Here is a 25,516-nt window from a genome sequence, read left to right on the forward strand (position 1 = left end):
TAATATTTTCATACTTTTTATTTGATATTTCAATTACCTCGTTTGTTTTATAAAATATATACAGCCGAAAATGTAATGCATATATAAAGAATATCACTATTTTTAAAAACATCAGTAAATAAGCGGGGAAAAAAACTAATTTACAACAACATTTTCATGGACCAAGAAATTATTTTCTGATATTCTACACTGCCACTATCAAGTACTTTTGTCTAGCATTCCTCATGCTATTTCCACCGTAATAATTTTATGTTACTGCATTGATTTTATGGTATAAGCTAGTATTATTTTGTTCTAATCTAATTCAAGAGAATATCTTACTAATTGAACGGAAGAAAATGATTGCCGTCGAACAAAACTGACAATTCAAACTCAGCAATAAAATACACCATTTTTGTAGTATTTTGCCATTTCGAGTGTTTGAGATAATCTTCGGGGGGAATACTTACTAAGAGTGATTAAAAATTTTGTAAAAATAGATATTTTTTTTCTTGAATGGTTTTGCAAATATTCCGTGGGAGTTATTTTATTGGGTCTATTCAGTTATGCTCATTTCAAGTGAAATAGAAAATATATTGTTGATCATTTCAGTAATAAACACAAGTGGGTGATTAGTGTAAAACAATACACAACACAAACATGTTCATTAGATCATACATAAAAGTTTCATAATTATATTCTTTTTTCGGAAAAATTATTTAACTTATACAATCAATTCTCTTTCATCTTAATAAATTTTAATTTAATAATATGAATAATTATAATTCTCTGTTGCTTATTTAAATTGTTTTATTAACTTTTATTTTGTTGATTTTTTATGTTTTTATTGTTGGTTTTTTTTCTCAGTTTTTAAATATTTTAATTTAAATCATTTAGTTAGTAAATATTGAGTTCATTAGCATTGACAGTTGTCGGCATTCCTTGGTCGATTGTTCCTATCAGCGTTGAGTCGGATTTGATCGGGGAATTCATTGTAAAGTTCAACCTGAGAAAAGAACACAAAATGGTCATGAATCCAATCCCAAGTTGACGATGATAATATTAATTATTTCAAAGACTAAAAACAGAATATTACCTCAGCCTCTTGAGCTAATGCGTTCTTTGCAATTGTTTGGAACGCATATTCGACGTTGATGCCTTCTTTTGCCGATGTTTCGAAGTAGGGGATATCGTTCTTCAATTGGCACCATTGTTGCGCCCGCTTTTGAGATACCTATGAAACATTCAATTGTATTCAAGTTCCATTATCGCTCCAAGGCATTCTCGGTACTTACCGCTCGATTTTCTAGATCAACTTTATTACCGAGGACAACGAATGGGAAATGTTCAGGATCTCTAGGGCTTGCTTGTATTAAAAATTCATCACGCCATGAATCTAAATTTTTGAATGTGTTTGGCGCTGTTACATCGAACACTAGAACACAGCAATCGGCGCCACGATAGAATGCAACTCCAAGGGACTGGAAACGTTCCTGCCCAGCTGTATCCCAAATCTACATTTGGATTGGAGATATTCATTTAATTTGCGAGAAAGGGAGGGCCTATCATATTAGGTTGAAGAAAAAGTAATGTCGTATTTTGAAGAAAAAGTAATGTCGTATTTTTTCAATAGATGGCGACACTTAAACATATCTTGTAGGAACATGAAAAAGTATGTTTTTAAGGTTCTACCCATTTATTCAACAAACACCGAGAAGGTCGAGAGAAAGAGTGTTTAAAAGAGTCGGATGGCGTCGAATTTATATCCTTGCCGATCCATATAGTGACGTTACTCTGTTGAGCATATCAGCTGTTGAAAGGCGTTGCCATGTTGGTGCTGTCATGTCATTACCATGTCGCTACACTGCTCCCTCCTGAGTAGTTTTGACGGTTAACGGCTGGAAAACTACGTATCGAATATTACTCGCCTCTCACTCGCTGGTTTCGCTCTTGGTCCTACATACGTTTTGGGAGCCAAACTTATTGGTTGTTGGGCTGCTTCCGTTGGATCAGATGTTACTTCGAAATAGGCAGGTTTTAGTCGCTCGACGCTGATATTTGTTGCTTTGCCCTGAATTTCCATTTTAAAAACGTTGTCGGAATTCTTTCTAACACCTTATATGGTCCTTCGTACGGATGCTCTAGCGGCTTCTTCACTCGATCAATCCGCACGAACACGTGTGAGCATGTAGAAAGATCCTTGTGGACGAACACCTTCCTTCTATCATGTCGAGAGATTGGCGTTGCACGAACTTGCGTCATATGGTGACGAAATTTCTCAACGAAAAATTTCGGATCGGGAGGCATTTCCTCGTCAAGAAAGAACTCTCCAGGAATGCGAATCGTTGTCCCATAGACTAGCTCAGCAGCTGTTGCGCCAATATCCTCCTTAACGCTTGTACGAAGACCGAGCAAAACCGTTGGCAAAACTTCGACCCATTCACGGTTGTTGTGGCACATAATAGCTGCTTTCATCGATCGGTGCCATCGCTCAATCAATCCGTTAGAAGCAGGATGGTATGCAGTGGTTTGAATCTTTTTGCAACCCACTAAGTGTGTCAGCGACTGGAAGATCAAGGATTCGAACTGGGATCCTTGCTCCAAATCGTGAAATCCAGTTGGTGTAGAATGCGTCTGCGATAACATCTGCCGTAATTGATCGTATCGGAACCGCTTCAGGCCATCTCGTAAATCTATCGATCATAGTCAATACATACGAGTGACCTTGTGATTGCGTTAGCGGTCCGACAATATCGATATGTACGTGACTGAATCTCGTGTCCGGCATATCGATTTGGCCATGCGATGGTTTTGCATGTCGTCCAATCTTACTTCGTTGATACGCTAGACATGTTCGTGCCCACTCGAGAATGTCCTTGGACATACTAGGCCTGACATATTTTCGGCAAATCAGCTTCTTCGTGACGCGTCCGCTTGGATGAGATAGTCGGTGAGTAATCTCAAATATTCTCCTCCTGAGAAGTATTGGGATATACGGCCGTATTTGGGAAGTTGACACGTCGCAGTACAACATTGTATCCTTGTCGTCAACTCGCAACTTTTTCAAATCCAAGGTCGTTTCAGAACGCAGTAGATGTTGGAGTTCCTCATCGTTTCGTTGCGCTGTAGGTAATTCTTCGGACGTTATGGCAACCGGCAATGTAACAGCACTAATTCGGGACAAGACGTCTGCTGTAACGTTTTCCTCGCCAGTGACGTATATGATATTGGTCAAGAATTGGTCGATATAGTCCAGTTGCCTTAATTGCCGTGGACTAGCTTTATCGGCTTTCTGTTGGAAGGCAAACGTTATCGGCTTATGATCGGTTTTGATTAATAACGGACGACCTTCGACCATGTAGCGAAAAAACTTGACTGCACTGTAGATTGCTTGGAGTTCTCGATCGTAAGTGCTGTACCTACGTTGTGTATCGGAGAACTTCTTCGAAAAGAACCCGAGCGGTTCCCAAACATCGTTGTTCCACTGTTCGAGAACTGCTCCCATAGCCGTGTCCGATGCGTCTGATTTGATGGCCAATGGTGCATTCTCAATGGGATGTCGTAGTAACGCAGCGTTGGCAATTTGCTGTTTGCACTTTTCAAATGAGACATCTGCTCGTGGATTCCATTCGATTTTGCGTTTATCCCGTTTCCTTGCACCAATGAGATACTCGTGGAGAGGTGCTTGAATTTCGGTTGCATTCTACAACGATTTTCTATAGAAATTGACAGCTCCTAGAAATCGTCCCAAATCGGCAATTGTTGACGGTTTTCCGAAATTCAAAATGGTTTCCACTCGTCCTGGAAGGGGCTTGATGCCATTTTCGCTCACCAGATATCCTAAATATTCGGCAGAAGATGTTCCAAAGCTGCATTTATCGACATTGATGGATAATCCGTATTCACGGAGTCGATTAAATATCGTCAATAAGTGCTTCCGAAGCTCCTCGTTCGATTTAGAAGCGATAAGAATGTCATCGATGTATGCATAGCAAAAGTCCAATCCGCGGAGTGCATGATCAATGTACCGCTGGAAAGTTTGTGCGGCATTACGTAGACCGAACGTCATTACTCGGAACTCAAAAAGCCCAAAAGGAGTAATGACAGCTGTTTTGGGAATGTTCTCGGGTGCTACAGGAATCTGGTGGTATGCTCTCGTCAGATCAATCGTGGAAAATACCTTGCATCCACTCAGTTTGTGCGCAAAGTCACTAATGTGAGCGATGGGGTACTTATCTGGGACAGTGATAGCGTTCAAACGCCGATAATCTCCACATGGTCTCCATTGTCCGTTTTTCTTCCGTACCAAGTGTAACGGGCTCGCCCATGGGCTACTCGATGGTTGGCAAACTCCCTGTTGTAGCATGTAGTCAAATTCCGCCTTTGCTTCGCGCAGTTTTTCGGGCGTTAATCGTCTGGGTCGGTCAAAAACAGGCGGTCCTTTAGTCAGGATATGGTGGTAGATATCATGAGCCATCACTTTCGCTCGGTCAGATGGAATTGTGATGTCGACAAAATCTCTCAGAATGTCATGATAACTTTCGCTAGACTTCAGTGTTGTCATACTACAAGTTATGGTGCCGGTGAGCTTGGCGATGCAGGATAAGTTGGTCTTTTCGTCGATTATCTTCCTCCTGCGTAGGTCCACTAATAAGCCATAATGGTGCAGCAAAACGACACCGATTATTGGTTGTCGAACATCCGCTAAAACGAACCTCCAGGTAAACGGTCGTCGTAAGCCGAGGTCGAGCGTTATGATGCGATGTCCATATGTTTTGATCGGCGTATTGTTGGCGGCATAAAGCTGAAATTGCATTGGCGTGTGCTGATTTTTGTCTTTAGGCAAAACTGAAATATCAGCACCGGTATCCACCAGTAAATGCATGCCGCTTTTCCGATCGAGTACTAATAATCGGCTGGGTTTACTGTGAGAGGGGTCGTCCTCGACCGCCGAAATTCGGGACGACGAATTTAGTTTTCCGAAGTCGTGGAATTATTTTGCCACTTACATGGCGGTCGGCAATTACGCGCTTGTTTCCCAAACCGTTGATGAAAGAAGCGAAACCCTCGATTCCATGAACCTGATCTTTGCCTTCTGGTGCTCCGTTGTTTGGATCGGGACCGGTTGTGTGTCGTGATTTCCAGTCGGTCAATTCGGCTCAATATTTGCTCCAAGACATCATTTTCCGTGGATGCCTTCTGAACGGTGGAAATGCAAGGCAGTTGTTGCATCTCGATCATTAAATCCGTCATTTTCGCCAATTTATCGACGACTGCTTCGTTAGAAATCGCTAACACCATTCGAATATTTTCGGGCAATTGCTCAAGTTGCAACGATCTTAGCATTGCGTCAGTTACCTGCTCTCCGCCAGTGTTTCGCAAGTCCTGCAGGTAATGCGATGGTCTCTTTCCTTCCAAATTCTTCCCTTGGAAAAGTCGTCGCAGCTTGGATTCGGCGGACTCTGCAAATGCTGCCAATATCCTCTCCTTCACGGCTTCGTACCTATTTGTTGCCGGAGGATTGCGTGCTATCGAAATCACATGCGGAAGGATTTCCGGCTCGGCAAATTGTATCACGTACTTAAATCTTGTTTCGTCCGACGTGATGTGATTAGTGTGGAACGCAACCTCTACCTGCTCAAACCAAAATGCCGGGTCGGGTCGATAAAATGACGGAAATTTTTGTATGCGTGCCGCTTCCACGAATACGCCTGCTGGTCGATTAGCTTTTTGAAACTCGCGCTTGGTGTCGATTAAACGTATAGAAATTTAAGATCACTGCACTTTTTATTTTAACTCTAGTCGTCGGGGTCACCAATGTAGGAACATGAAAAAGTATGTTTTTAAGGTTCTACCCATTTATTCAACAAACACCGAGAAGGTCGAGAGAAAGAGAGAAAGGATGGCGTCGAATTTATATCCTTGCCGATCCATATAGTGACGTTACTTTGTTGAGCATATCAGCTGTTGAAAGGCGTTGCCAAGTTGGTGCTGTCATGTCATTACCATGTCGCTACAATCTTGTGTTGTACTTATCGCATCCGGTCATACTATACGGCGATTTAAAGACGACAATCTGGGCTGCAGGTGTCTCTTTGACAGTTTTATGATCGTACGTTTTAGTCTCAAGTTATAGCGCGTCAAAGATGGAGTCCACCAAGGAAGAAATTCGTCATATTACTACCTGAGAGGTAAAAATGCAACGAAGTTTATGGGTCCGATACTGTAACGATTCGCACAGCACAGCGTTGGTTCGATCGATTTCGTTCTGGTGTAGTGGATGTCGAAGATACACCCCGTACTGGTAGGCCAATCGCCGTAGAAACCGATAAAATCGTTGAAATCATCCAAGTAGACCGGCATGTGAGCATTCGCTCGATTGGCCAGAAACTGGGTAAGGACCATAAAACCGTTTGGAACCATTTGCAGAAGATTGGATTCCGAAAAAAAAATTGGATGTTTGGGTGCCACACGAGTTGACGCAAAAAAATCTCTTGGACCGAATCAACGCCTGCGATGCACTGCCGCAACGGAACGAATTTGACCCATTTTTGAAGTGGATAGTGACTGGTGATGAAAACTGGATTACGTACGAAAATCTCAAGCGAAAAAGATCATGGTCGAAGTGCGGCCCAAACCATCGCCAAGCCCGGATTGACGGCCAGGAAGGTTTTGCTGTGTGTTGGGTGGGATTGGAACGTAGTCATCCACTATGAGCTGCTCAACTATGGCCAGACCCTCAATTCGGTCCTCTACTGTGAGCAACTCAACCGTTTGAAGCAGGTGATTGACCAGAAGCGACCATTAGGAATGGTGTTCTGTTCCACCAGGACAACGCTCGGCCTCACGCATCTTTGATGACCCGCCAGAAGCTACGGGAGCTCGGATGGGATGACCTATCGCACCAACCGTATAGTCCGCACCTGGCACCAAATGATTACCATCTCTTCCGGTCCATGCATAGGAGGGGGCGTTTTATGAGAGGGGTATAATGAAGTTGCCTTCTAAATGGCAACAAGTTTGCGAACAAAACGGCGCATATTTGACTTAAATCAGATAATTCTAAGTATGTTAAATAAAGCGTTAAAATTCGATCACAAATACGACATTACTTTTTCCCCAAACCAATATTTTGTAATTCCTATTTGTAAATATTACTAACCTGCATTGTGACGACTCTGTCATCCACCACAACCTCTTTTGTAAGGAAATCTGCTCCAATAGTTGCTTTGTATTGATTCGAAAAACGTTTGTTCACATATTGATTCATTAACGACGTCTTTCCGACGCTACTGTCCCCCAAAATAATGACTTTGAGAAGCGATTTTTTCCTGCTTGCCATCTCGTCAACTTAATGAACTCAGTGAAAAATTGTATAAATCTATGGAGGAAAGAAAGGCTTTGGTTAACAATCTCTGTAAATGTGTTGAATCAGAAATATAGGCGTCGATTCCGTAAATACCTTAAACTACCCCAAACAATGTCCCGAAGCCATGCGATTATTGATAATAAGACTTACCAAGAAATATTCAGAGAAATGAATAATACGAAGTACCTATAGCAGTAAGCTATCTATAACAATTAAAAATTGCCCTCAAAATGCTTTTAATAAGATCTCAGTTCTGCCATTATTGTTTGAACACATATAAGTATGCGCCATTCAAATCTGACGTCATGTTTGAGAAGATAGTGCATTACGTTATCAACATTAACTTTTCAGTTTGTAATATTTACACACGCTTCAGTTTATGGAATAATGGATTCAGTAAACAATTGCGGTCTCATTTGTTTAGAAAGTTATTTGAATATTAAGAGGAACGAGAATAATGAGTCATTTGTGCTGCTTCAAATATGGTCGACTCGTAAAACTATTTCTAGTTGGGAAAATTCTATATGAACAAGTTCTAATGCAAAGCGTGCCACTTAGTTCTAAATCGTGGGATTGTTTACTAAAATTCGATTTATTGGACTTGACATACATATATTAAAAAGGGGGTCAGGTTTGTCAAACCACAAATAATATTGTTTAATCTGTTGGAGTATGGCACGCATTTCCTTTATTATAAAGTGGCCGACAATGAAATGTTTTCATGTCAATTTTTGCACTTTGTATAACCATAATGATAGCTAATAATGCATCAATCAATCTATTGATGGATGGGGGTACCCTTTGTTGAATTGGGTTACGTTGCTCCATAGTGCTAACCTGCTGGCTTATTGCATGAACTATCAAAGTTTACTGATGAGGAAAATTCGGGTCTAGACGAAATCCGCCATATTATTTATGTAGGCATGCTGGTCTCAAGCCCAGATAAAGGAGATGTTAAGATCAGAGAAAGAGATGAATAAGATATAGTTGGAGTTACTTCACTATGCTAAATCCAATCTGATCTCTCTTGGTGACAGTTTCCACAACAGCCCGACCAAGAAAAGGTATTAAATGTCGTTAAAACAAAACTGATCGTGCTGAGATATTCAAAGCCACGGAGAAATGTTAGGGCGTCGCGGCAGGCCGGGTCCCGATCCTGTCGAGAAACGTCAGGAAGCAAGTATATCAGCCCGAGCAAAACAAATACGTGTCTACACGTTAAATAATGGTACCCTCACTGGAAAGACAAATGAACTCGCAAGAGCCCTTCGGAATGATATTTGTCTTTACAAGAAACTCGTTGGTGTCGTGCCAAAAACTGCGACATAAAACGCGAACGCGGTAAAAAAGGCTCTGAACTTTTTTCTATTTTGGTAGACCACCCACTCAGAGGGTTTTCGTGATGGCATTAAAGAAGTCGAACGATTTGATGTTTGGCTAATGAAGCTGCTGATGACTATACACCTTAATGGTGTTGTGGATGCATCGACAGGTGCCATTGTGGAAAAGGGTTTGGAGCACGCAACTACTTGTCAATACATTGTTCACCAAACATTTGTCTAACCTTCCTACGTTTTATAGTAGGAACAGTAAAACACAAATCGACTATATCCTCATAAGACGCCGACACTTTATCACCGTCACTGACTGCACAGCCGTTCGCTGCCTTGTGAATCAAGCCACCGATAAAACTGCGTGAGGAATGCACAGACTTGCCGCGTATTAAATGGTTGCGATTTTGTGAGAAGAAATCATCTCTTTTACGCAATTTACAACCATTACGAATGTGGAAGAATTGTGGAACCAAGTTAAAGACATGATTGACAAATCGGCCTATGCCTCGAGGTTACCAAGTAAGGCAAGTAGTTCATCAACCGAGATACTTGGCCTTGGAAATTAGGGTCCCTGAAAAGAGACGGTTCTACCATAAGTTTCTCCACTATAAAACGTTTGCCAATTGCCAATCTACAAGAACATCAAACGGGAAGCAAAGAAAGCGATCGTTGTTACCCGAGCGGTTCATTATAAAGCTCTTTACGATAAATTGGACACTCGGGACGGTGAGATAGATCTGTATCAGCTTGTCAAAAGCCGACACCAATGCACACAGGACACTTCCTTTGCGTTAATGACAAGAACGGTAATTTGCTTACCGAAAGCAATAGGACTTGACGATACCGCCTCTGAGCTCTGGAAAACAGAGGAGACCCAACACTGTGGCTCAGTGAGTCCTTCAATCTTGTTATTGAGGAAAGTAGAACACCATCTGACTGGCAAGAAAGCACCACCGTTCCCATATGGAAAAATAAAGGTAGTCCAGCAAAATGTTGAAATTACTTTCCGATTCGGATGAGGAAATTTGGACACTTTTTCGACAACAGTATTGGCGACATCGTTTATACAAAGATGAGTAAAGCCGGGTTTGTCAAGAACTGCGGAACTTTTGACGCAATACACGCTGCGCGGTTACTTATGGAGAAACACCGTGAGAAGCGTTCTCCTTTTTACATTGCATTTTTGATTGATTGATGAGAGAAAGCGTTTGACTGCTACACGAAATCATCTGGTATGCTCTACGAAAACATTTAGTGCCAGAAGAACCCGTGCACTGAGTTGAATTGCTCTACCACGATCGGAAAAGTAAAGTGCAAAGTTTGGTAGGTATATAAAAACCGCTTTGTAATTGACGTACCAACGAACGTCTCAAGTGGAAAATTTACCGCAGTGTCACCTCTCGCCCTCTATGGTTCTGATTGAAGGCTGACTATAAAAGACAATGAACAGCGTTTTGCGGTAATGGAGACTAAGATGTTGCGTCGGACCAGGGGCGCGATCGATAAGGTGTTGCGCCAATCGGTGAAAAATTGCGAGATAGGCATCTTCGATTGATTTTCACGCAATTTGCGCTAACGAGAATTCACTTGCCAAGATTAGTCCGACCATCAAAGTCGATGGGAAATGACCAAAAGGCCGGCCGAAGCAACGGTGGCTTGATATTCTGGATGGTGATTTGAAAAACTAGTTGGGTCACTCCGTTATGATGTGGAAGCTATTTCGTCCTCTTACGTTCAATGATGGTAGGCGCATACATTGGTAGTACAAAGTTAGAGATGCCGTTGAGGCCCGAAGATTTTTTATTGTTGGGCCGGGTTCAAGTTCGACTTCTAGGGAAGTAAAGGAGGTGACCGGGACTATTCTGACTATATTTGTCGGGCAGCAGGGGGAAAAGGGGCAAAGGTAAGACCCTGTATAAGTGGCTGAAGCAGTCTACGCAAGCGGATATTTTTTCCTCAGGGGAGTGACACTGGAGGTTAGCTATTTTCATCGAGTTGTAGTTGACGTTAAGAAAAGATTTTTTTTCTTCCAGCTAATCTATTAATTAGTGAGAAAACTTATGGGCCAGGTTTGAAGAATTTGAGGAGTTTCATGTAAGATGCATTCAGTTCGGATCGAAGAGCACCACTGATTTTGCTGGACAGGTCTTTGATGATCTCGGAGAGGAGGCGGTAGTCAGCGTTGCATCTGTTCCGTAACCGGTGGAATAATCGTTTCCTATGCTGCAGTAATCTGTTTCTATCGTGGACTAAGAGGAGGTTTGAGGGGGAAAGGCACCTGTATTTCTGGAGCGTGTTTGTCAATTGTAGTTTCGAAGGCAAAGTTGATTTTCCGGATGTATGTATCTCGCTCAACATTAGAGTGAATGCGCGATTTGTTGTTGTGAGACATTGGCCGAGATTATAAAGCCGTCTAGGAAAGAAGACCCACGAGGAAAAGATGGTTTCAGCGTTAATGATGTCGGCGCTAAGGAATGGGCCTTTTTTTATTCGACACTTAGAAGCAGTTACAATGACATATGTCACTCTGATGGAAGATGAGTTTTTTTTAATTGCCAACATTGCGTAGATTTTACACATTAGAATCAAAGAAAAATCATCTTATCCCCAACTCATTGACATAAAATGTCACATACACGAAATAAATGTAAAACCTTTGAAATTGACGAGTCGATGGCTGCTTTCATTTGTTATTAACAGTCCAAAATAAATGAATTCATCATTATCAGTGTCTGACAGTACATCAAGACAAATTTTGCTAATCATAAATAATGAATTTGCCAAATAGTTCGCAACTTATCAATATAATCGTGAATGAAAGAATGAAAATCATGCCGGAAGCAAAGTAAACCATATCAGCATGAACCAACATGTTTACGGATGCCTAAAATAAAATCATCTGTTGTATGAGATAAAGATTGAATCTAAATGTGGTCACAATCTTGTTTGAAAAATGCGAGAATTTGTGCGTTTAAAAATAGACAGAATAGAATTAAAATTCTCAAATCAACAGCATTCCAGACACATAAGTTGCAGCTACCACACGCATGTTATGGCGGATCTTTTTTTCCAAATGAATTATAAAAGGTAAATCATTTCAATAAACATATTTTCAGCAATAAAATGGGAGTGGTTGTAAAAATGAATGTCCATCTGCTTTGGCAATTATTTGAGTTCCCGTGTTTTAGAGCTGGAGTTTAAATTGCAAGTATTGTAAAATTGACAATAAAAAAAGTTGCAAATCAGAATTAATGAAATGCATAACTACTCCACTTTCACGCGAATGGGTTTCAATTCAAATTAAAACGTGTTTCATAAATTGCTAATTGAAACATTCTATATCATAGCATTTAAGAGGGCGGTCCCTTAACTCTACACAAAATCGTGCCAGTAGCTGTATAGGTGGGGCTTATCATATTCTTCACATTCACCAAATTTCGTGTCAATGGGTTCAGCCACTTTCGAGAAAGTACGTGAGGCGGTCTTGATTAGCAACCCTAATAAAACAAATCGGGAAACCGGGAACTGGACGCTCCAGGTATGAAAGTTTTTGTGTATTTCCTTTATAAAAACATTTGAGTGTGAATTTGTCCCATTAGTACATTAGTAGGTAACACGTAATATAGGCAATATATTATATGAGAATATCCACTTTCGGGTGATATTGACATTCAAAACTTTGAATTTCCAAAGAAGTGACAAATTGGAGCTATTATAACTTTGTTAGTAATAGTGCGATTTCCACTAAACTTGGTAGGATCAAGCTCTATATTATAGCCTTGCTGCAAAATTTCTTGGTGCTAGGATGCACTTAAAAGGAGTTCTGCAGCCAATTACTGAAAATTGTATTAATATACTATTATTAACTTTATCTGAAGGGATATCGGCATGGAAGATATTTCAGAGACTAGCCACCATACAGTGGCAGCCTCTTTATGTTTCAGTTGGGCAGTTTCTGAGAATGGCCCCGTTAAATAAATGATCACTTTCGACCCCCGAATTCCCCGCCTTTCTAACAAATGTCAAAACTAAGACCAGCTTCGGAAAGTACTAATCGAGACCCTTTCATTTGATACCCCACATGACTATATTTGGTGGAAAAATATGTACACCTCCGTTTTGCATGCATGGGAACCTCCCCTTAAATTCGATGTAACAGGATGTAACTTACTGTATGCGTGAGCGTTTACAATTCCCACCTTTCCACCAAATTTGGAGACTAGATATCAAGCCACAGGTTGCTTATGCTCGGAGCAATTCGCTCGACTGGAAAGGCCCACTACCACGTGAAAGTAATCGAAAGAAGGTTAACCTAGTGGCGATAATGGAATGCAGCGCTGTTAGGACTTCCCCACGGGAGGTAGCTTGTGTTATTGTAGGAATGTTTTCGATGGGATTCTAGTCGCTCTTAAAAGCAGTCTGTTTAAAGAGGAAAAATATCTGTGCACTTTCTATGTACTACATTTATCATGTGAATTGGGACCAGCATACCTATTTTGGCGGTACTTCCGGCAATTCTCCTTACAGTCATTAAACTCATTTTTGACAGCAAAATTTGCATTGAAACGCTATCTTATTGAGATATGATGGTTTCAGTGAGTGATGCCATCCTAGAAACTGCTCAGCTTTAGCATAGACAATGGAATTCATGTAACAGACATCTACCTCAACTAAAAATACCTAACACCCCCAACACAGGCTTCCTACGCAGCACAATTTCAGATCAGAACTTCCTGTCGCCAAATCAATACTATCTGTCAACCCAATTGCAATGTTTTAATGCAAAATCATCAAAATAACAGTCTTTGTGGAACGAAGGTCGAATTTCGATTGAAGCCATAGAGAAGACAAAACTCAACATCAACCTGTTTCTCAAATTTCATGGTAGCTACGAATTTCCAATGATACTGGAGGATTGAGCTATCGTCTGATATTCAAGACAACGTAATCCAAGCACAAGTTACAATCGTTCAAGCCGAGAATGTTGATGTTTAAATCTTCACCCAGTACAAACCCCCAGCTGCCCAATCGGTTACAAACACCCTTCTTGATTGGCCACCAGTTTTTTGTGCTCGATTATTTTTTAATGCTCACTACGCCTTATAGTATTCCAATGAAGATGTTGAACAACTGAATTTGTCAGATGTCTGCAGTGAACGTAGAAACCCACCCTCGTATTTCCGGTACAGGCACCAGTTCCCCGGTCTCATTTAATGAAACTTATGGGTAATCCGTTTCAACGCTTTTTTCCGATTATCTCCCAACCTATAACCTGCTGAGGTTCGTATTTCCATTAACTAGAATAAAGTCGACTACATAATCACCTTTACATTAAAATTACATTAAAAGGCACTGCAAAATACATTCCAGCAAGACAAATGACTAAGACCTACAATTTTTCACCGTTTAGTCATTAAATTCGCAGAAAAAATGATTTTGTATCCGGACTACCAACCAGTTATGGACTCTCTGTGATATCGGTAAAAAGTAGCCTTGTATAGAGGAGGTAAATGGAGTACGCACTTGAGCAGCTGCATTCTCATATTTGGCATCAGTAAGTTTTAGTCCACTGTTATAGCCCTCATCAACGCCTTTCAACATAAAGTAACACCAAAAGATGGACATATTCCCTTAACAGGAATGGAACACTCGTCATTTGACAAACCCAAACGCAAAATATTCAGGAAGGTTCACAATCCAACATTTGACTAGACGTTTCAAGTCAATCCTGTTGAACGTGTCTTAGCCATCGAAAGCTGAAAAGCTTTAGCTTTATAATTTCAACTTCATTGGAGAGCCAGCTATCATCTTAAATTTACCGATATTGTTTCCGATGGCTCCCGAAATGTTATTATTATTATTATTCTGTTAAGGGAAGGGTCCTTGAAGAACTATTGTGCCCCTCTTTCTGGTTATAGTGTACCTATTGATCATAGTATCTCAAGCAGGCCTGTAACCGTTAGGAACTTTAGTATGTTCCCTACTTCCAGATCTTTCAGCTTTGCATCTGGTATTAAGTGTTCTCCCAGATGTCTCGACCTACTTTGCACAAGTGCCGGACACTGTCCCAGGACGTGTATAGAGGTTTCGTCCTCACAAAACCTGCAGGCAGTGTCCGTAGATATCCCTAGACCTTCAGCCGACAATGACCAGTGAGAATTCCCACTATGTTTCGGAGGTTCTTTTTGGTGAGGTTTAAGCAATCCCGAAATGTTGAAAAAGAATTTGTTTGTCAAGATACCACTGTGAACGTTTCATTATACTAATAAGTGATGGATTTCCTTTACAAATGACCTTTCACATGTTAAACCAGAGTTGTGGAGAGATTGTTCTTTTTCCCTTAGCACGGTAACTGCCGCACATACGAGCGAAACTCTAAAGTCCCACATATGAAAAGATAATTGTCTCCAGTCCTATTTTGTATTTGTTTTAGGTGCACTTCTTCGCGTATGAAATTGACTTGTTTATATCATATGCTGGTCCTAACCCCAGATAGAAGGAAGATTTGAGGCAATGTACTTCGTACTATCCATAGTCAAATTAGGTAAGTGTAATTGTAGTTATTCGACTATGCTAAATCCCACCCGATCTTCCTTGATGACAGGCCTGAGCATTGAATGCTGCTAGAAAAAGAATCAAGAAATTTAACAAGCCTTGTAAAAGTAGCAGGGTGTGACATTCACTCGACGCGGCAGGACGCGCCTTGAATCCTGTCAAGAAACGAGTAAACAAATTAGCCCTAACTATATAAATTCGTGCTGGGCATTAAATATCGATAACATTTCTGGTAAGACGAAGAAACTTGTAAGAACCATCGGAAAGATGTGCATCGTTATCTGGGCTCTACGGGAAACTCGATGGTGTGATATCAGAAGTTGGGACATAGAACCTAAATGCGGTAAAAAATGGCCAAAACTTCTCTACTTTGTTAGCCGACCTACTCAATGTCGTTGTCAGCATTGTCATCTCTGTGACGCTATTACTCTCTCACTTTAATCTCAGTTGACTGCATGATTTATTTCTTCCCCACATACGAACCACAGGCAGATCGACCTGATACCGAGAAAGACGTCTTATGATAACTGCTCGACACAAAAACCCGTAATCTGCCATCCACAATGACAATGTCCAATTGAAATTTCGTCAGAATAAACGTCCTTGTCATCAATTTCTCGTCGATAAAACGCTGACTAATTGACAATTGATAAGAATGCCAACGGGAAAGTGATCGCTGTTATCGGAGCGATCCATTACAAAGATCTTGACGGTAAACTCGACACTCGAAACTGCGTAGCAAATCTGCATCGTCTTGTCAAATGTTGATATAATGCACACGGAATATCGAACACGAAGAATTTGTTCATCCGCCCCTTCCGCAAGCGACATTTAGAGCAATCCCATCTATCAGTGCTACGTAGTTGAAAAGGCAATCAAGCGAACGAAATTGGGGAAAGCAACCGGGACTCGGATTCGTGGGTTCTTCAATCGGGTTATTGAGAAGGGTAGAACACAACTTGATTGGCAAGAAAGAAAGGCAGTCAAGCAGAATGTTCAAACTGCCGCTTGATCCGGTTACCATTTTCGAGATTTTTTAACGTATTCTTGATAGCAGCATTCGCCACATTGTTTAAATAACCAATTCAGGCCGAAATTGCCAAGAACTGCAGAGCTACTGACGGAATACATGCTGCGCTGTTACTTATAACAACTCCGTCAGATGCATCGCCCTCTCTGCATTGCATTTCTTGTCCTAGGGAAGACATTTTGGCCATGTGCTGCATAAACTCATTTGGTGCACTTTGCGCGACTGATGCGCTAGATTAAATTGATCTACCCGAATCCGCAGTTCGAAGTGTGGCAAATATATCAAAACCGTTTTGTGCTGTGCAGGTGCTCATCAAGGAAGCGTCCTTTCGTGACTACTCTTTGTTCCTGTAATACACACTGCCATGCATCCAGTGTCCAGTATCCTACACATGCTCTATGCAGATGATATTTTCCTAGTGCCTCACAACGAGCTGATCTCCAGCGCTAGTCCAAAGATTTATTTATTTAATGACAATACAAAGGAAAATGGTTTAACCTATGCCTAAAACTAAGGAAGGAGACAGACCCAAAGGATTCTAGCTGTAGCGTGTTATAGGACCGGCATAATTTTGGAATTGGGAAGTGAAAGTAGATATTATGCTTCGCGAAGGAGACTTCAAAATGTCCGCACAAAGTGTATCACGGGAGGCAATGGGGAATATGGTATTGGAGTTGGCAGATTAGTCCATTAGGCAATTACAGAATTTGAAAAGGGTACACATATCAAGGAAGATGTGGCGTTTTTGTAAAGAAGGAAAATTGATGGTGCGAAGCCGGGAACGAGTCTACACGGGGAAAAAGAGGAAATTTGCGTTGTACAGCGTTAAGAACGTGACACTAACAGTTGCCGTAGGGGAAACAGATTTTTCAATATTCAAGGATATTGCTAATAAGGCTGTTAAGACTCCCTTGACAACTACCTACCTTGTCGTGGAGAGCTCAGTGAGAAGGATCTAGCGGGAAACCAAAGGTGACACCCAAAGCTAAGTGATAATTAAAACCCCAAGCCAAAGTGCGACTACCATGCCGAGGGCTGAATGGTCACAGCGGTTAAGATGTGGTCATCAGAGTTGGGCAAGACCATAATCATGATTATTGATTGCAATTATATTAAAAAATGAGCGTGATTTTGTGATTCCACGATTGTAATCGTAATCACAGGCCATGATTACGATTGCAATTATGTAATCATGAAATCGTAATCACCGTAATCATAATCATGGCATCATACGAAATCATCGCAGTTACCAATAAGATTGATGCTGTTTGTGATTTCTGCAGTTGCTAACTGGTTTACAAATATTTTAACTGGTATTAAGTTAATGGATTAGATACAATGGACAGAGTAAGTAACAATTGGTTTGGTTCTTGACTGAATCTAGGTGCGCATGCGTTCTAGAGTTATGCAAACTGAAAATGGAACTGCTTTAAAGGTGTCGTATTGACATAAGATATCAGGTTGTCCACAAAGTTTTCGCACAAATCAAAGACAGAATTCAGCAGATAAGTTTATAAAAACCTTTAATTATTTAATCTAATATATAATTGCCTCCATTAGATACGACTTCCCTCCATCTATCGGGCAACTTCAAAATCCCCCCTCTATAAAACTCTTCCCCCTTCCCCTCAAAGTACGTGCGAAGTGCACTTTGGAGGTCAGCTTCAGAAGTCATTTTTTTACCATCCAGAAAATGTTGGAGGGACCTGAACAAATGGTAATCAGAAGGAGCAAGGTCGGGACTATACGCAGGATGACTCAAAACTTCCCAGCCAAGCTCACTCAATTTTCGCTGAGTAGTTAAAGATGTATGCGGCCGGGCGTTATCATGATGAAAGACAATATTTCGCCTGTTGACCAATGCTGGTCGTTTCGAACGTAGCTGGGTGTTTAATCTGTCGAGCTGCTCGCAGTACTTATCGGCGGTAATGGTCTCGTTTGGTCCCAAAAGCTCGTAGTGTATGGGGCCACGAACGTCCCACCATATACTGAGCATTCGCTTCTGCTGATGAATAGACGGCTTTGCTACCGATGGACCCGGTTGATCTCGATGAGTGTAGGCTCGTTTCTTCGCTACGTTTTCGTACACAATCCATTTCTCATCGCCAGTTACCAATCGATTCAAAAAAGGGTCGTTTTCGTTCCGTAAAAGGTTAGCGGAGCAAATTCTCACTCTATCGGCCAGATTTCGCTCAGTCAGTTCGTGCGGTACCCACTTTGTGCTCTTCAAAACATATCCAAGACGCGTAATGGCTACTGCTACTCCTGATTTTGATACACCGAGATCCTCTGCAAGCACACGTGTCGAAAGAAAAGGATTCGCTTCCAGTTTGTTGCGCAGGATATCGTCGTCAATCGTATAGGGTCTTCCTGAGCGAGGTTCATCTTCAAGTGTCAGGTCTCCGCTGTAGAATTTTTCGAACCAATCGTAAACTGTCCTGCGCTTTACCTTTCCTTCACCGAATACCTTCGACAAATTTTCAATCGCCTTCGGCACCTTCGTCCCCATTTGAAACTCGTACAAAATGCAATGACGAAAATGTACTTTGTCGAATTCCATGTTTATCCTTGAATATCCTTCACAACACTGATCCTTCAAGGATAATTTACCATGCATTTTATAGTTAGGACTCTGACCTTTCCATTGGGATATCACATGTTGTACCTGCTGTTTTGGTTTGTCTGCTAATTGCTTTTTAATTGTCACATTAATATTTGTGCGAAAACTTTGTGGACAACCTGATAAATCCGTTTTGGAAACAACTGAGTTTCTGTTCGTCTCTCTTTGATGACTAACATAGTGAAACGATTTTGAATTTATTAGAAAGAATGATTTTTTTGCTGAAACGGGCTCTTTGCTGGTATACTTTTATTTTTTTTCCAGCTGCAATAGTCTCAATTCAGACACATAAATATATGTGTATTCTGTCAGTGGTCTGGTAATGATCAATTTATATGCTCCTATGTACGGACCGTGTGATAATCTTGTGCAAAATTTGGTTGTGTGTAATAATTGAAAACTCAATGTTAGTCAGAAATGAAGAATTAATTTATATTTTGAAATTTCAGTTGGCAAAAAATATAGGAAACTTTCAAAAGTGTCGTTGCCAATATTGCGCCAAAAAATCTGTCGTAGCGTGTCATACTTGAAGCGCGCCATCCACGATCAGTTCTGCCTTTCACTTACGCTTGAGATAAGGGAAACCGGTACGTGTGTGCGTTGATGCGCCCTATCGACGGTCGTCGCACACAGGTTGTATAGGTAGCGAGTGAGAATTTAAGGTTTGTTTAGATTGTGAGTGAGAATTTGATGGGCATCTTTGATGATCATGACAACAGGATTCGACATTTGCGACTGTGGTTGCAACACAAAAATATATTTAAGCACTTTCCCATTTATAATACAAATTCGACTTGCTGTGATCACGCTCATAGATAAGTATATGTCCACAAAGTACAAAGTGCAAACAACCCCTCACGGTGCGCATATAGATAACCCGAAATGGGGATGAGGACGATGACTCTCAATTTGCGGCATATACATACATACAAACATATCTACGAAATTCGCACACATACATTGATTTATCTGACACACTCGTATGTCTGTCTGATGTTTGAGGCAGACACAGACATTTGTCTGAGGCAAGCACTGATGCTTGTCTGCTACAGAGGTTTGCCTGAAACGAATGAATGTTTATTTGATACAGACATTTATCTGGAACAGACACAAACATTTTTCTAATAGTGTTTTTATACGCGTATTCTGCCAAAACACCACGTAATATTTTGCCGGGCTGTGCCGTTCCGGGCGGGCGTTTGCCGCAAATGTATCAAATTAGATCATCATAAAGATTTAAATCACATACCCAAAGCAACCTCCGGAATAATGCTCTAAATCAACTCCTAAAGTGTAAATTTTTCATCTGTAGTAGTAGTAAAGGTGTCCCCGTCCCACAATAAATACCTTCCCCTCTTCAACTAAACTCAAATTCGATATTGCAAATAGAATTGTAAGTTGCAAGAACACTGCCCACCTCCCGCGACCTGTAAAAAGACCAAAACTTGATCAGTACCTATCCAGAAATTGAACACCAATTGTGTGATTCCATATTCGATTCCCTCTATCTATCCCTTATGACTGACGGCAAATTTTTTCTACTTCACATCACTGAAAGAAGCCATCAAAATCACCAGGCATTGAAAAGCATCCTTAATATAATTTCTTCAAACTCATTTTAGCTGAAAGCTGAAATATACACTTTATTAAACAACGAAATAAGGCAATCGCATCTGAAAATGCAGGATTATGATTACTTGACTATGATGTCATGATTATGATTACAATCACGTAATCATAAAATTCGCAATCATAATCACGTAATTATGATTTTGTCCAACTCTGGTGGTCGTGAGCGGTGAACTCTGGATACCAGGCGACCCCCAGTTTCAACTAACCTTGTCTCGGCAAAAAGGGGCTCTGCCGAGATCGAAGTCCTCTTCTGTCAGCAATCCCGGGCTTCAGTCGACACCACCTGCTGAGGCTATAGTCTTTACTACGGGTAAGCATCTGCCTTTGGGTAGCAAACAGCCTCCGGGCCAAAACATGTTGAAGGGGGGAAAGGATCGTCCGGAGCATCTACGACTAAGGGCAAACTAAAGCGGTAGCGGTCTTCTCACGATCCCAAATCATCGGCCCAAATGACTGTAAAGGGGGCTCGGCCAGCAACTTTTTATTCGCAGCCAAGGCCATCGAATCCGAGGGATGGGTTTTGTATGACGATAACAATCTATCCGGTTACGGTACGGAGCAGCTTAAGAGAAAACTCCTTCTAGGGATAAGGACTGCACCCTCGCACATGGAAAAAATCGGAAGTGCTGGCCATATACACCCAATGTGAGGTGGAGGAAAAGACGGTTCTGCAATTCGTATGCAGTTGCCAGCCTCTTCAGACCTTGGTAAGGTTTTCTTCAACGAAGAGCTTGCGCCATAGGCGTAAGGCCGTTGAATAGGCGATCTCCGGAAATAGTACAATGATAGTACTTGGAGCTCCCCTCACTAAACTGAACTAACTAGATTATTAAAAACTGTTAGAGAGAGCTGGACTGAGGTAGTCGGAGGACGAACGTAGGATAAAACCATACATTTTGGAAGCGCAATTGATGTTAACAAAGTGGAAATTGAAACAAAGTTTGTCATAGAAGATTACACTCAGATCTTGAAAGGAGATCAGCAGTCATAAGGGTTGAGGACCAAGAGGGTACGAAGAGGAAAGTTGGGGAGTGTTTAAGCGAATAGGCATTCATACTGCTTTCAGCCAACGGTAAACTCTGATATGAAATTGCTTCACACATCAATGTGATGTGGGTTAAGTGGCGTTCGTTTGAATGTTGTAAATTTAAAATCTACCGCAGGCCGCAGTATAGTTCTGAGTGTTGGCTGAGCCGATTATTAGAGACAATGATTGACCGCTCCCACTAATGAAGACGAAGATGTTGGATCAGTAGAGCAACACATTATGAACCCATTCGAAACGAGAACACCCGCTGTTGATATGAGATTGCATCATGAAAAAAGTGCGAGAGAGGCCTGTTTGATTGTATGTTTAACACATCGTTCAATAAGTCCCGGGACTAGCGTAGAAATGGCGCTAATAATGCCATTTACATACCAAGGTTCAGAAGTACCAGCCTTCAGATAAGATGTGTCAAAAATTGATGTAATTCGAAACATAACCAAGAAAGCTATAGTGGTTAAACTGACGCTACCTTTGCAATCGTGAAAAAATGGACCAAAACGAGTTTCGTGTGTTGATAAAACATTGTTTTCTAATGGGTAAAAAACACTGTTCAAGCTCAGCAATGGCTTGAAAAACGTTATCCGGACTCTACTCCGTCGGAAACAACCATTTGTCGGTGGTTTTCGACGTGAAATGCGGTCGTGCTGATACAAATGATGCGGAACATTCGGGTCAGCCAAATGAGGGAGTAACTCCCGAAAACACCAAGCAAGTATTGAAAATCGTGATGGGTGACCGCAAAATAAAAGTGCGCGAGATAGTTAAGATGGTGAACATATCAACTGGTAGTGCATTTACTATTTTGCACCAAAAATTGGCTATGAAAAAGGTTTTTCCAAATGGCTGCCGCGTTTGCTCACAATGGAACAAAAGCAACAACGTATCAATGATTCGGAGAGCTGTTTGGCGCTGTTTACTCGCAATAAACAGGATTTTTTACGTCGATATGTGACAGTGGACGAAACATGGATTCACCATTTCACTCCGGAGTCAAGTCGGCGGTCAGCTGAATGGCGTACGACCGGTAAAAGCCGCCCGAAGCGTCCAAAAGCACAACAGTCGGCCAGCAAAGTGATGGCGTCCGTATTCTGGGATGCGAATGGTATAATTTTCATTGACTACCTCGAAAAAGGAAAAACCATCAATAGCGACTACTACATGGTGTTATTGGATCGTTTGAAGGCCGAAATAGCGAAAAAAACGCCCACACATGAAGAAGAAGAAAGTCATCTTTCATCAAGACAACGCACCGTGCCACAAGTCAATCAAAACGATGACCAAATTCAACGAATTGGGCTTCCAACTGCTTCCTCATCCTCCGTACTCGCCGGATCTGGCCCCCAGCGACTGCTGGCTCTTTGCGGATCTCAAAAAGATGCTCCAGGGAAAAAGATTTGGCTCAAATGAGGAGGTGATCGCTGCTACTGAGGCTCATTTTGAGTCAAAAGACAAATCGTTCTACAAACATGGCATTGGAAAGTTAGAGAAGTGTTGGAATGATTGTATAACCCTTGAAGGAGATTATGTTGATGAATAATAAAGAATTTTGCCGATAAAATGTTGTTTTCATAGTTAGTCCCGGGACTTATTGAACGATGTGTTATGTAATTCGTGCTAACGAGAAGTCGTCAGCTAAGTTTGGCTTAAGCATCAAAGTTGGTGGGAAACTATCAAAGAGTCATCCGGAAGAACGTCGGCTTCATACGTTAGATGGTGATCTGACAGCCATTCGACTATACCTGGACCAAACCTATGCTCGAGAAAAATGGCGAATTCAACATGGATGAGCTGACTCCGCTAGGGAATGGAACTATTACGTTCATTTTTGAAAGACATTTTTTAACGAAGTGCTTGGTGACCGCCGTGTCTAGTCAAACACGACGCGCGGCGACTGAGGTAACAATGCCTTTTGTTTGATACTTGCGACTTTATAAACGACCGCTATGTTTGTATATATGCATTTGGTTATAGCTTGTTGGCAGTACTATCGCTGGAATTTCCTTCAATGGTTTATTATATGACGTTGTTGATAGGTTGGCTTTATAATACGTCCAAAGCTTCATTATAAACAGTCAGAGTAATCAACTGCTAAGCTTCTCCAGATTATTGATTTCACAGAGTCCATTATGTTTTCCGTTTCACAAATTCTGATATAAACGTCCACCTTTGGTGACCAACTCTTGGAACAAGTGCTTGGAGAAAGTGATTGTGCAAAAAATTGATACTGCCAAGATACAGTCAGAAGAGACTTTCGACACATATTTTATTTAATTACTACGCAATGGACGGAAGGAAGTGCTAAAGCTACTCTAATCAAATAAAAGATATCAGTTTCCAAGGCGACAAAGGAGAAGTTCCCTTAGCTTCCTAGCAAGATGCTTACATTCAACACTAAAGACCAAACTTAGCTCGTCGACATCTTATCAAAAAGCAAAGTTCCGCGTTTAGAATCGCACACGCGATTACGATCAGTGGTTCAGAACCGATATTCAGAAAACCCAACGCTGTGATTCAAAGGTCAGAACGCTGAAACTGACCAGTCAGCAGTACATGAGTCGATTCGAGATGAGTATGCGGAACTGTTTCTTGTCGATTTTCCACGGCATCCAATGATTTGCTTGCTGAGTTCACATTCGACTTGGCAAGTAGTTGAATGGAGTCAGTGAAACAGAAATTCAAATTTGGCTTAATTGAATGATGTTCGCTTACGTTTACGCTGCGATAAGATTGCGGAGAAAACGAATCATCCACTGCGACCACTGTCTGAGTCAATTGCTTCGTGGTTACCAGGAGACGACAAAAACAAATTCAATGCACAAACAGTTTAGCAAGTCTCAGACTGATTAGAGAGCACAGTCGCGGTTGGATTGATGAGTGGGTGAAGGCTGCGCTAATCAAAGAAATCTGGTGCGGCGGTGGGAGGAGAGGAAACTTAGAAAACATTGAGTTGCTGAACAGCTGATTACACAGCTCGTGTGGTTTTTAATGCGCAACTGGGACAGGCAGTTTCTGTCAGATAACCCAGGGGTATTTTCAGAGATTGAGTATCAGACAATCTTTGGTTGCAATGACACATTTTCCACGGCTGAAACTCAAGTAGTCATTCGACAACAATTTTCCCGCATGTACCTTTTGTAAACACAATTTGAGGGGAGTTTCGCAGAGTTATCTCTCAACTTTGGTGCGATGCGGGCACTCTTTGAGCCAATTACTAAGCGAGCAGAACAAAACAACCCACCAGCCGATGGGGCGTAGCGATGGTGGCGGTGAGTTGACGACGACACCAACTCCGAGCAGCTGACTAGCCACCAGTCACTTTCCGGGGATATTTCCACCTTATTGTTCTCCTCGGGCACACTTGAACTCCAGGCAGCGGACCCGATATCTCTCACGTTTATACTCCGTCGTAGAAATTTGTGACTTGCCTGTTTACACACAGCCAGCCCGAGATTAAATTCCGTTCGAAATTCCAAAACAAAGACTCATTAGGTAGTCAACAAAGTCCGTCAGAAACTAGTTACAATCGCTGACGTAATTCCGTCAGCAGCCATAAAACGCAATAGCCACCGCCGAAGAAAGATTTCTGCGTTCGAAACGTTCAGTTCGAGAGGGAAAAAAACGTCACGAAAAGTTGGAAACTTGCGCGACGAGACGAACAAAGAATTTGACGTTTCGTCTTCATGTAATCGACCAGACTGGCTGGAATCCAATTAGCAGCCCCAAACCGTTCCCCAATAAGTTTGAGTCAATTTCACGAAAGTTATACTAACATTTTGTCACGCACTGGTCGTTGAGGATTTCCACTTTAACTGGAGAAACACGAGCAGCTTGATGATCACGGAACAGACACTTTTTCAATCCACTTTTCACTTCGTTGATTGATTCAATCGTCGACGTCCGAGTCGTACAAAAAAAGTTATGACACAAAGCATAAGATGGCTGACAGTCA

At 41.5% G+C, this 25,516-nt stretch overlaps 1 protein-coding gene across 4 annotated transcripts; it reads right to left on the reverse strand.

The window, feature by feature from the left end:
* On the reverse strand, positions 1–25,516 carry LOC119656973 (ras-related protein rab7). 4 transcript variants are annotated; one of them, XM_038063703.1, is made up of 5 exons: positions 25,338–25,516; positions 7,142–7,360; positions 1,275–1,493; positions 1,076–1,213; positions 1–985 (listed from the first exon to the last, which is right to left on the reverse strand). In XM_038063703.1, exons 2-5 carry the CDS (start codon positions 7,319–7,321, stop codon positions 896–898), a joined length of 627 nt encoding a protein of 208 aa, XP_037919631.1. In that variant the 5' UTR covers positions 7,322–7,360; positions 25,338–25,516; the 3' UTR covers positions 1–895. The 4 variants fall into 4 exon arrangements, with proteins under 4 accessions (XP_037919631.1, XP_037919633.1, XP_037919634.1 ...); XM_038063705.1 differs by lacking the exon at positions 25,338–25,516 and adding an exon at positions 24,993–25,241; XM_038063706.1 differs by lacking the exon at positions 25,338–25,516 and adding an exon at positions 24,806–24,940.

This window comes from Hermetia illucens, chromosome 5 (genome assembly GCF_905115235.1).
Source record: "Hermetia illucens chromosome 5, iHerIll2.2.curated.20191125, whole genome shotgun sequence".
NCBI lineage: Eukaryota > Metazoa > Arthropoda > Insecta > Diptera > Stratiomyidae > Hermetia > Hermetia illucens.

Coding starts and splice junctions, on each gene's coding strand:
- LOC119656973 (XM_038063703.1), bottom strand. CDS start 7,321: ATGGCAAGCAGGAAAAAATCGCTTCTCAAAGTCATTATTTTGGGGGAC. Junction 1,494..7,141: donor ACAGAGTCGTCACAATGCAG/GTTAGTAATATT, acceptor ATCCAAATGTAG/ATTTGGGATACAGCTGGGCA. Junction 986..1,075: donor CATTAGCTCAAGAGGCTGAG/GTAATATTCTGT, acceptor TTCTTTTCTCAG/GTTGAACTTTACAATGAATT.